The 13,283-nt window shown below is 45.1% G+C and overlaps 1 protein-coding gene across 1 annotated transcript in view; it reads right to left on the bottom strand.

Annotated features, from left to right (window-relative positions):
• Positions 1 to 753: 753 nt before the first annotated feature.
• The window catches only part of LOC146185158 (uncharacterized), a 37,856-nt gene continuing 25,326 nt past the window's right edge, over positions 754 to 13,283 (bottom strand). The window contains exons 7-10 of the mRNA XM_084605483.1: positions 8,929 to 9,201; positions 5,177 to 5,321; positions 4,036 to 4,293; positions 754 to 1,001 (exon numbers count right to left, since the gene is read on the bottom strand). Of these exons, the coding sequence (XP_084461609.1) occupies positions 868 to 1,001; positions 4,036 to 4,293; positions 5,177 to 5,321; positions 8,929 to 9,201 (810 nt within the window). The 3' untranslated portion in view covers positions 754 to 867. The remainder of the gene's footprint in view (positions 1,002 to 4,035; positions 4,294 to 5,176; positions 5,322 to 8,928; positions 9,202 to 13,283) is intronic.

Genomic DNA, 13,283 nt, shown 5'->3' on the forward strand with positions numbered 1-13,283 from the left:
TTCATTACCGGCCTGTCGTTGACCACGGAGCCGAGTCTCTATTTCCTCATCACCCTGGACAACTACCTGGGTGCCCTGATTATCATTTGCCCCCGCTTAGGCAAGACGTCCTTCTACGCGTGGGTGCACGGCATAAAACGCTTCTGCTTCGAAATGGCCTTCATGATAGGCATCTGCCCACGCTATTTCTTCTTCATCGCCATCAAGTGTCTCCCGCAGTACTTGGCTCGTTACTGGCCTACACGCTGGCCACTCTGCCGAGGGGTCGCGTGGGAGACTACGTGCTTCCTGGACGCTGACACTTGTGGGCATGGTGCCAGTTGTGATCACTATGTCCATAGCGCACCAGTGCGGCGGTAACTGGTGAATCACCATGTTCATGGACGCCGACTGGGGTCCATACGAAACAAGGCTTAGGATGCACTGCTTCCAGCAGCTGAAGAAACTGCACCTGATCGTCTGCTACTACTCGCTCGCACAAGACACCACAGAAAAAGCAGGAGGCAACCGGGATGAACATGTTTGGCTGCGCAGTGGTTAAAAACAACTCTCGGGTGTTTACAAGATCCTGAGTATAAGAAGCCTCTCGTATAGGCAAACAGGAAGGAGGCCTTTATTTTTCACTCCACACTCACGAAAGTTTGCACTTAATTTTTCAGTTTGGTGAGCGACATTGTGTGCGCTAGCACTGATATAAATGCGGAAGCTATGTTTTGCTTCGTTCACCTTTTCTTCGCCACGTATTACCATACTTAGCTAAAGGTCATGCACTAGGTAAGGGAAAGTAAGACGGACACACATCATCCTGCACCGATCAATAACTTTAATTCATTACAAACACAGGGGGAAAACCTTTGAAACTACTAGTCACAGCTTTACCGTATCTTTGGAAATGGCTATTTTCCTGAGCTCTCTCTTCAGCACCTTTCCCATCCCATTTCGTGGCAAGCTTTCGGTAAACACCACGCCTCCATACAGGTGCATGTGGCTCGGTGTTCTCGCTGAAAACGTGAATATGAAAAAATGAGCCAGCGTGAGCAAACAGTTATCAGAATGGTTAATAATAAAGTTACGCTCGCAGTGCCCATTTTAAAGTATCAGGCGATCTACCAAAGAAAATAAAAATTGACTGAGAATCACCTTTTTTTTTTTTTAATGTGTAAATAGGCTCCTCAAACGCGAACAAGCAGAAAATTTTGTTCTAATGTAAAAAGAGACTCTCATTATGGAGCTGTTCGCATGATACACTGCCTAAGAAGCTAATTGAGATAATGACAAAACATTACGTGACGCACGCCAATTCAGCAAACACTGACGCACATAATTAAGGTCGTTCACAGGGAGCAGATAACCCCTCTGTCATACGAGTCAAAACGTCCTTCGCCACACGCAACGCTGAGGTCACGTTACCACAGAGTACAAGGCCTCCGCATCTACGTAGGTGTTGCAAATTTACATGCCTACAAACGCGAACCCACAGCGTAGGTGGTCATAGCGTCAGTATAACTGGCACCTGGGCGAGTTGGCAATATATTCTAGAAAATAGCGCAAAGAACTGCGAGGCAAAGAAACCCTTTTGTTGTGCTCTTTTTCTCGGTGTCTCTGTCCTTCGTGCTGTTTGCCAAAGACCGCGCCAACGGTGCGTACACACAGCCCTCTACACACCGCGCCAGAACAATGACGTTAAGAAGCAGTGAGCTGAGCCACACAGCGTCATTTTCTATCGCTGAACACATGCACACAAAGAAAACACCGCTAAATTGGTGCTTTTATTTTACTGGAAACGAAAAAGATAACAGTATTCGGCGACTACAAACGAAAAACCCGACGCGCAACATTTGTTTCTCTGCGCGGCAACAAAGGGAGGAGTTGCGTTTGTGGAGGCTGCAAGTTGAAACTGAAGATATCAGAGAAAGAGAGCGTTAGTGCAGCTCCGGCTGACATAAAAGTGTAGTGAGCCAGATGTCAGTGCAGTTGTTTCAGAGCCTGACAGTGCTCGTTGAGAATCTGGTGGTTTGCATGTAGTCGCACAGACACGGTTCGTAAAGAGTGTAAATAGCTGGACGAGTCAATTTTGTAATGCAATAATATCCATATGCCATAGAAATCACCAGCAGTGTTTCGTGTGTGCCTCATCTGCTTTGCCTTACGTCCGCTTTTGATAGATTCTCCTCAAAACACGGTCCATCGGTCGTTATCATAATCAGTAAATCAGAAAGAAAAAAAAAACATGCTCCACTGACAACCACGATACACTGAACATCCGAACACGTTCCTACGACATCACCACTCTACTGATTCAGTCATGAGCTAGCACATCGCTCTTAGCGTGTATTTGAATGAACCACTGTTGGGGGGGGGGGGGGGGGGGGGGGGGGCGCAAGCAGCGGGTTTAAAAAGTGAAAGGAAATACGTGACACCACAACGAGGCAGACGAAGACGATAACAATGAAGACAAGAATGAAGTTTGATGCTATTCACCAGTTATGCGCTTATACTTTTTCCAAATTCTAGTTAAACATCCATATTATATGAATACTCCAGTCCTTGAACATATCTATTTACAATCTACAATGCACCCTGGCCAATCCCCCGCCGTGGGTATGTGCCATTTTGTCTGAGGTCATCATCATCATCATCATCATCAATACTTTCATGCTTAGGCGTAGTCCCGTTCACATAATAGTGTCCTCACTTCCTAGCTTACATCAGAGACAAGAAATACAGCGCCCGTCAAAAACTTCAGCCAACCCAATTGCCGACATGGCGCTTTCGGATATCGCTAATTGCGCACCGTCAGCGCTGGTGAGCCACGATGGCGCAGGGACAAACGCGGTATCGATAGAAGCAAGAGAAAAACACTACGCCAGTGCCCCGGTCGGTTTCACAGCAACCTGAGTAATTTCTGACTGCGACGCGCAAGCCATGCGGCTCATAACCGACAAATCTCTTGGGGTTCGTCGACAACAGGAAGATCGCGTTCACAGGCACCTAAATTAAGCCGGTCCGCACCGTGCACCACTTCATGTTCGATTTTCAATTCTTGCAGTGAGCACGCACACAAGGTTTCCTTCCTTGTCCTGTGTACGTGGTTCCTGCAGCGCTTTCTTGTATATCTGTGTATATCGTAGCGCGAAATTTCTTGAAAAGGTTTCCTATATATATATATATATATATATATATATTTTTTTTTTAAGCTACAAACATTCGCACACGCCTCAGGAAGAGCTGCGAATCCCTCGGAGGAGGCTCTCCTCCCAATGACGGCGACTTATTATAATGTATGAGGCGCGGTTAATCTATATGCTCCTGTCAGGCCCCTGCAATGCAATACTTTATTAGGATAAAACTTAAAGAAGCAGCAATCGCTATGGACAGTTGTACGTGGCGTGCGTATCACTCCGCTAAACAGTAAATAAAATAGTTTTTTTATATATATCTGACGACACCAAAAATGCTAGAGACCTCTAAATGGTTAAGCCTACAATTCTGTCTGACTGTTAGGTTTTTTTCTTCTTTTTTTTTTTGTCAAGCAGAAGAGCTTTTACAATGAACTCCTTTCTGTCACGAAGGAATTGTGTGTGGAATTGTATGTACAGATAAGTTCTAAACGACTATAGAAGGTGCAAAGAGATTAACCGGAGTGCCATGACAACCGGTCAGCATCAATAGCTGGATGACTGCTTTTGAGGGGAATTTTCCGCTGCACTAAGGAGTAGTATCTGACCACACAGCAGGCGAGCCAAATTGGATCGAAATACACGGAGGACAGCGCGTACGCTGTCGGACACGCGAAGGCTGACTTCCGGTTATTTTGTTTTTAAACCTGTCGAGGGGCTTAAGCGCACCCGTATAGTGCTTCCCATATTTGTGGTTGCGATAGCCTAAATATACGCTTTGTAGTTACGGTACGGGTGCACATTGTTTACTCGGAACTAAATTCCGGTGCACACGCTTTGTGGACCGGCCATGTCGAAAGCGAAGAACAACAGAGTGAGCCAGTCGCATGCAGCTGTACGACGACAGAGGCCTCACCTGCCACATGCTTCTTAATCTTCTCCGCTAGGGCAGCGCTTCCAGCGGCGGGACTCTTCGGCACGACGAACGCTAGAGGCGCATCCTGGTACTCGGGGCACGGCACGCCGACCACGGCCACCTCGCTCACTTCGGCAATCAAGCTTATCACTTGCTCCAGCTCACCCGTAGGAACATGGTAGCCACGGCACTTGATCGTGTCCTTGAGGCGGTCGATGTAGTGGACGCGCCCTTCTTCGTCGTAATAACCGCAGTCGCCTGGGAAATCACTGAGCTTAGCAAGAGCAGTAGTACGTGCAGCCACATAGGAAGAGTCACTAAAACGTGTAATACCAATGGCGAGAGTTATCAGTTCCAAAAACACTTGGAGATAATTGCAGAAACTGCATTGGAAGAATGCGAGAGCCTTAATGCTGCCGCGACATGGTTGACTCCTAGTCAACGACTTTCTTCGTCTACCTACCCACTCCATTGTGATCCGACCGCCATTCTTGTACCTCCGATGCTACCACTCGACGATGTGTACTTTTTAAGAGTCAAACGTCGGTTTGACTCTTAAAAAGTAAAAGTTTGACGCATTCTTCTAGTTGGCTGGCTGTGTGACGTCATCACATCGCTCAAGTCACTGATAGTGACGTCACATACTCATGACATCACAGCAGTCATGAATTTAAAACTGGCAATATCTCAGTGACGTCGTAAGACCACTGCTGTCAACTTATACTCAGGAGCAGCTCTTCAATATTTCCATTCATTTTAATGTTGTTTTTTTTCTTGGTTACTGCCACTGTAGTCGTTTTCCTCAGCGCGCTACGGCGTCCTTACGCTATTACAAGGAGAATTACTAAACCGTGCTCACGAGCCCAGCGCAGAGTAGCGGCTGGAAATTGGAGGTGTGCTGGTTCGACTACTGGCGGTAACACGATTCTTTTTCCTTAAGTTTCAGTTCGAGGGGTGCATTTTGATGACAGATTTTGCGCACACAACATAACCTAGCAAGGTTTTTTGCTTTCATAAAGCCGGTAGCTGTGAAACAAAGCCCGATTAATTACATGCCGCGCGACACTTGATTATACACGTAAAAGAATATTTCGAGACGCATTCTACATTTTTTCCAGTTCTCAAAACAAACGGCACTCACCAGAAAGAAGCCATCCCTCGGAGTCAAGGACCTGCTTTGTGGCGTCCGGTTTGTTCAGGTAGCCCATCATTACACTGGGAATCTTGATGCAGATTTCGCCACTTTGCCCGGCAGGGAGAGCTTCCCTTGTGTCGACGTCGACCACCTGTGCGAAAAACCAGCGGGCCACACAAATCACTGTTCGCGCCTAATTTCATACAAGGTTAAAACAGTTCGGACTGTGACAACACTGTGGCGGCTACTCCTATATGCGTAATGCTTTCAATAGTTTATGCTAGTTTGAAATGAATCATGCGATTTCAGGAAGATGTGCATTTGATGATGATAAAATCTTGCTCAATCAGGTATATAAATGGTGGATCCCTTCTAAATGCGGCTGTCGAAAAACACTTCGATATAATCAGCTGGCCCCATTTATCCAGAGTATTAGAGTTGGAAAGTTAAAACCTGCTTTTAGTAAGACAGTTGTCAATTTTTACCTATTCCTATCATGTGTGTCCAAAAAGGGAAATGCATGCTACCGGCTCTCAAGCCAGTAATGAATATTATGGCTGCTTGACTAAAACAGAAATTTGGGAGAGTTAGTATGCGTTTATTTCATGCCAACTGGCAACTAGTTAGTATGGATTCATTTCACGCCAGCTTATCTTGTCTATATCCCGTCGTCCCGTAGATCATGGAGGGAATAAAGTAAAAACTGTCGTTAAACATAAACACCCAAGAGACTGAGACCTTCTAGCTACAATAGTCAGCAACGTGTGCATCAAACTTTGAATACCGCTGACACTTTCAAAATCGACATATGTTTATTTAAGAACGCCGTAATAAAGCAACAAACATATTAAAATTATTAATCAGGCCTTGTAACGGCACAACGCTCAGAAAATATATTTGATAAAAAGAACCATGTACTGCACTCAAAAGTTTTAGCTGAACCCGATCATTTTTCATCCCATAGTTTATTTATAGGCATGCACACAAAAACCGAATTATTGCTCTTCAGCACAACTGTGAAGTTATTCATTTAGACCTTTAGAATGTATCCTTGATTAATATTTTTATGTATGAACATAAATGTGTGTGTGTGCGTGTGCGTGTGCGTGTGTGTGTGTGTGTGTGTGTGTGTGCGTGTGCGTGCGTGCGTGCGTGCGTGTGTGTGTGTGTGTGTGTGTGTGTGTGTGTGTGTGTGTGTGTGTGTGTGTGTGTGTGTGTGTGTGTGTGCGTGTGCGTGTGCGTGTGCGTGTGTGTGTGTGTGTGTGTGTGTGTGTGTGTGTGTGTGTGTGTGTGTGTGTGTGTGTGTGTGTGTGTGTGTGTGTGTGTGTGTGTGTGTGTGTGTGTGTGTGTGTGTGTGTGTGTACAACTCCTCGGCGTATAACTCGCAAAGCGTTCCTCTCCCACAATATGTTGTGAAGTTCTTTGACATCCAGCTCAATTTCTGGGATTCAACAATCCTGATTGGGGCCTGACTGAAATGAAGAACTAAGTATTATTTTGCGTGCATAATCAAGTGTCGCGCCCACGACGCGAAACAGCAGACTTGAAAGCTTACACATCCAAATCAGCGCAGCGCACTCAGCTAGAGGCCAGTGTCACTACTAAGCGCACATATTAGAGCGCTGATGGATACAGCCCCGAGACCTGTGCTTTATATTTATTAACTTCTTCCTTGCATGCGCGCGCATTACGCAATGATAGCTCACGCAGCTATCGCCTTATTTAGGTGGTGCCGCCAATGAAGTTACTCGATAGCCGCTAAGACTGCGCGCATCTTTCTGGAACTGCAGAAGAGAATTTAAGCTGTTTGGTCCCGCGAGCTGGCTTCGCTCACAACGGCACTATCATCATTAGCATCATCAGCATCATCAGCCAGACTATACCCACTGTAGGGCGAAGGCCTCTTCCATATTCCTCCAATTAACCCGGTCCTGTGATAGCTGCATCCGCTTGACCCCTACGAACTTTTTAACCTCATCCGCCCACCTAACTTTATGTCGCCCCCTGCTACGCTTTCCTTGCCTTGGAATCGAATTTGTTACCCTAAGCGACCATCGGTTATCCTCTCTTCGCACTTCATGTCCTGCCCATGCCCATTTCTTCTTCTTAATTTCCACTAGAATGTCGGTAACTTGAGTAATTTCTCTGACCCACTCTGCACTCTTCCTATCACATAATGTTATCCCTACCATTTTCGTTCCATAGCCCTCTGCGTTGTCATTAACTTAAGTAGAACCCTCTTTGTCGGCCTCCCCGTTTCAGCCCCATATGTGAGTACAGGTAAGATGCAACTGTTCTATACTTTGCTCTTGGGCGATATCGGTAAGCTGCTAATCGTAATCTGCGAGCGCTTGCCAAATGCGCTCCCTCCCAATCTTATTATCTTTGTTATTTCCCTTTCAAGGTCCGGACCTGAGGTTACTACCTGTCCTAAGTAGAACTATTCGCCTACTACTTCCAGTGCTTCGCTACCTAACGTAAACTGCTGTTTCAACGGGCTGTTTAACATTACCTTAGCCTTCTGGATATTCATTTTCAAGTCTACCTTTCTATTTTTTCTGTATAAGTCATCGACCATTGTTCGCAGTTCATCGCAAGAGTTATTTAGCAAGGCAATGTCGTCAAAAAATCGCAAATTACTGATGTATTCTCCATCTATCCTTATCTTTAACTGCTCCCATTCTAAACCCCAGAACATTTCTTCTAAGCAAGCTGTGAGTAGTACTGGGGAGATCGTGTCTCCTTGCATAACACCTTTCTATAGAATTTTGTTTCTTTATGCAGAACTATGGTTGTTGTGCACCCTCTATATATATATATCTTCTAGCACTTTCACGTACGGCTCGTCTATACCCTGATTTCGCAATGCCTACATGATCACTGTGGTTTCTACTGAGCCAAATGCTTTTTCGCAATCAATGAATGCTCTGTATAAGGGCTGGTTATATTCCGAGCATTTTTCTATCACCTGGTTGATGGCATGGAGATAATCGATAGTAGAGTACCCTTTCCGAAAACCTGCTTGATATTTTGCTTGATTGCAGTCTAAGGTTGCTCTGATTCTATTATCGATTACCTTATTAAATACTTTATACATAACAGACAGTAAGCTGATTGGTCTGTAAATTTTCAGGTCCTTATCGTCCCCTTTCTTATGAATTAAGATAATGTTTGCGTTCTTCGATGGTGTCGGTACCGTACGTCGATGACATCGGGCACTGATTAAACAGGGTGGCCAGTTTTCCTACCACGATATCTCCCCATCCTTCAACAAATGTACAGTTACCTGATCCTCTCCAGCAGCTTTTCCCCTTTTCATAGTTTCTAACGCTTTCTTAACCTCGTCCTTCGTCACTGGCGGGTCGTCTGACTGTTTTTCTCTACTGTCAATCTCATTATTGTACAGGCTACTTTGGCTACTATAGAGATCAGTATAGAACTCCTCAGCTACATTGACTATCTCGTCCGTATTCATGATGACGTTGCCCGCCTTGTCCATAAGCTCATACATCTGCACTGCGACAGTATACAAAAACGCTGCTGTTGGCTCATGTGCCGCTGCGATAGCGGCGGAGCTCGTAGGTACCAAGAAATTAGGGAAGTTGTACTAGCGTTCATTTAGGTTTGACTCAGTGTTGTTATGTTTCACCAATCACCAATTATCCTCCATTCTGTCTTCAATGTTACACGCGGAGCGACAAAAGGAGCTAAAAGCATTTCGCGTTTGAAACTGATTTCATATAAATAAGCTTCCCAACCTTTACGCGCACTCCAGGGCACGGGTACCCGAGAAAGGCGATGGTCACGTCACGCACGGGTGGCGTCAGCACCACGCCGGCGGCCTCGGTCAGCCCGTACGAGTGTGCCAGCCTGCGCAGGTCGAACACGCGCCGCATCTGCTCCACCGAGGAGTCCATCAGCGTGCCGCCGATGCTGCAGGCGAAAGTTACGCTCGGAAGCGTCTCGCCTGCGTTCAGCGCGTCGCGCACCAGCCGCTGCATGGGCGTGGCTGACGCACATACCGTCGTCACCTGTGGTGAAAAAATTTACGGAGGCCATCTTAAGACAGCTTGCATGTTGCGACGGCGAAATCACGAAAGTCTCCTCGTGAGTTTTTGTGTCGTCGGGAGAAGTTTCTATCATGAGTTAGCCTCCAGCTACCAGAAACTGCAACCAGAAACTGAATGACACGACCGGAAAGCTGTATGGTGGCGTCACAGCTGTTAAAGTCGATTAAAGGCGTAGCATAAAGCAAATATATGTCGCTGGTTGGAATTCCTGTCGCGAGCTAAGCTGCAACTTAAGAGGCGTATAATAAGTGCAACTCCAAATCGTATGGCATCACTTGGAACGCTCTGCGACGAACGGTGCCGTCATACTTGAGGGAAAATTGGCCGTTCGTTCGAATCTCTGTCGCAACTAACCTCTAACCTCTAACCACAAAACAGTACTGCATCAAAAGAGTAATTGTTCTCTAAAAAGCCAAAAAGGCTTTTTGTAATTGTGTTTGTTGTTGTCGTCGTCGTCGTTGCGCAAGGCCAGATTTTGATCAGAAGAATTGGCGGAGGTCTTTCGCAGAGTTCAACGTGCGCATGGACCAGCATAAGCAACCTTATCCGTAAGAGGTGACAAATGAGGGCATTAAGATTTCGAATACACCTCGCAAGTTTCAGATAATTTATATTTATATTACAAGGTTTTACGAAATTTGAGGGAAACGAGTATTCAGTAGCATAAATGGACTGATTATATGCCAGCGTTCTGTCTCATTAGGCACGATGTACAACGAAAAGCTTATTGTTGCGCATGTATACTTTGACTGTGCATTTTTGTAAACACCGTTACTTAAGTGACATAGGTTTTTCACTAAGGTGCAGATTTTACAGCAGATGGTCGGTGCGTACATCGAGCAAGAAAAATCACTTTTCGCCCAGTATATGCAGTGCCTCATGACCTTAAGCATACCAGAAGCAAGTAAATATGCTGAAGCCACATTATATATTTAGAAAAAGGACGTTAATGAATTACTGAACTACTGATTAAGTCATTGTCCCTCTTTTACAAAAGGCAGGGTTTTTGGAAATAACATCGACGAAAATCATATTCGCATCATCAGTCCAGAGACAAAATACTCCTCATAATAGAGGCAGCCCTTAAAGGGTAACAGGGAAGTAACTGCGCATCATTAGCATTCACTACTCAAGTGTAGCCACACGGCTGAAAAAAAAAAAAAAGTTATGCAGTCTTCCAGAAACTTAAATACCTGTGAAAGAAATCTGGTTAGCTAAGCTGGTAAAGCGACTGCATCAAACAATGCGAAGTTTCAGTAAAAGCTTTTTTAGCGTTCCTTCGTCGCTAGCTATCAGCGCTTTGGTGGCCGCTAATGAGTAATTACAAACTTGTTGTAAACCTTACACTTGTCTGTTACACAGTGCCCACATATTACAAAAGAAAATAGCTATAAGATCTCTTCGCGTCGACAGTAGGTGTTAGCATGAAATGCACTGCACGAGGAGCGTTGCGTATGTAGAGCTGCTCGAAAGCGCTGAATTCTGCCCACCCCTATTAGCGGGGTGCTTGGGCGGCTAAACGCGACCTTCCTCTGCCCGCTCGTGGTCTGCAAGCTAAACAGTGCACGCGGTAACAATGGTTGTTTCCCAAGTTCGGTAGCTTCCACCTTTTCTTTTCTTTTTCTTTTTTGTTTTTCTTTTTAATGTGAGCCGCGCGCTCGGCTCATTTGGTCGCTTTTTTCGCGCCCAGCCGACCTTTCACGCGATACCGTATACAGCTCGTTTGGTCGAAAAAGGCGTTTCCGCAGTGACTGTCTGACTCCGTTCATGTTTCATCGCATCGCGTGCGTTGCCAACGACCTCACGAAGGAAATGATTCCATGCGTCGAAAAATATAAACATCATTTTCCTCTTATTTGCGGATTTCACTTCAAAACTGATTTATAGACTACTAAAGAGAGGTCACAGGTTCCCGACTGGCACAAGAGAAATCACACGTGGTTACAAAGTGAACAAAATAAAACCGCTGTGTGTGCCCTCTTCTATCTTCGTCCTCGTCCATCGTGCTGTTTCATCCGGCATGAACAATCTACTAGCCCGCACCTGAACACTTGCAGAATGAAGCAGTTATCGCAACAACTGTTTGAAAGTTTATTTCGCGACCATAAGTTAAGAGGACAGCCAGGCAAAAGCAGTACAAACAGCCTGAAAGATGCCGACTTCGTAGCGAATTAGGTTTACACCGACGTATTGTTGCCACTTTCTATCAGCTAAAATTTATTTACGCAGCGGAATTCCAAGAGAGCGCTGAGTTTATTACGTTATAAACACAGTCTGTCCCAAACCACGGTATATCCGACGTCACTGTCATGCTGTTATAGCCGGCTGTCGATTGCTCATGATATGCCGACTACGCCCCTCAAAAGCGATAACTACGTAATCTCAATCTTCACATGTGAACATCATATTTAAGCTATCAACGAGAAAAAAGTAAAAATGAAATGTTTTACGCTGAACTACATAATTCGTGAAATTAAGCGACAGCTGGTAGGCCTGTCACCCGCACATGTGTTCAATGATAGAGAGTCATAGAATTGCGTATATGCCTTCTACCGTCTCCGTTTACTGCGACCACTACTGTCTCTAGCAACCATTCGCATGTAGTACCAATAGACTGGTGCAGACCTCTGGCACCACCAGCACGTGATCAATGGCATTTAGCGGGGGCGGTTGACGATAGACGATATGCAGTATGCTAAAGCAAAGCTATACCATAGTTTGGTTGGTTTGGTTTGTGGGGTTTAACGTCCCAAATCAACTCAGGCTATGAGAGACTCCGTATTGGAGGGCTCCGGAAATTTCGACCACCTGGGGTTCTTTAACGTGCACTGACATCGCACAGCACACGGACGCCTTGCTTTTCGCCTCCATCAAAAAGCAACCGCCGAGGCCGGGATTCGATCCCGCATCATTGGGAACAGTAGTCGAGCGCCGTAACCACTGCGCCACCCCAGCGGGGTCAAAGCTATAGTGAATGCTGAAGCTGCTCAAATGTACTTATGCAGTTATTTATTATTTATTTACACAATACTGCGGACTGAAGCAGTCCAAGCAGGAGAGGGAACATACATTTGGTAACAAACATTATTCCTTGGAATCAGCAAAAGTAATAATAAATGGTTGGTTGGTTGGTTGGTTTGTGGAGTTTAACGTAATAGATTATATTATCACAAGTAGTCAGTAGCACAGAAGGGGCGAACACGAGTAGTTTCACAATGCGAAACAGCAAGATATGAAGCACACATCAGCCCCTGTGCATGTGCATCAAGCATTCGTTAGGCCGGTGTATATATATATATATATATATATAAATATATATATATATATATATATATATATATATATATATAAATAAAATTCTCCAGGGGAATCTTGCAGGGGACACCATGTTAAGTCGCCATAAGTTCTTGCCATTTGGCGCCATTATCTTCAGAGAAGACTTTTTTTTTTTTGCTAGCTTTGCCTATTAATTAACCTGTCGGGATGTTGTATCTATGTATTCTTGTCACTGCGCTTGTTTGGCTAATTCACATGAACAAAAATCTCGCAGTCTGCGACTTGAAATATTTACGTTGTCGCGAAAGTTCTCAAACAGTCGAATTTGCTCCAGACTGCCACTTTTTTAATCTAGGGGCACGATGGGAAATTTCTCAACTGAAAAGGTTGAAAATCTTTCATAATGTCGGTCACGCGAGACGACCGGTGGGGTAGAGATGCAAGCAACTGGCGCTAGTTCTGATCCGCACACAAACATCACATAGAGACTGTGACTGAGAGGCTGCGCCAAGCCTAGAAAGTCGCAAATAGCTACGGTTGTAACAAAATCACGTCATCAGTGGTTTCGCTTGCCATTTATTACAAGCAGTTTTCTATTCTCAAAGCACAAGGGCCAGTCCAGTAGGACACCTGGTGCACAAAGTAAGACTACACGTAGTCGAACTGCTTTAACTTTTTTCCCAAAAAATTAACCCTCAAGTGCTGGTGCTCGAAAATACGAAAATACGGGCAACAAGGATTTCAAGCAAAAACTGCAGTGCTAATAG

Source organism: Amblyomma maculatum, chromosome 6 (genome assembly GCF_055883805.1).
Source record: "Amblyomma maculatum isolate TAMU_Amacu chromosome 6, ASM5588380v1, whole genome shotgun sequence".
NCBI lineage: Eukaryota > Metazoa > Arthropoda > Arachnida > Ixodida > Ixodidae > Amblyomma > Amblyomma maculatum.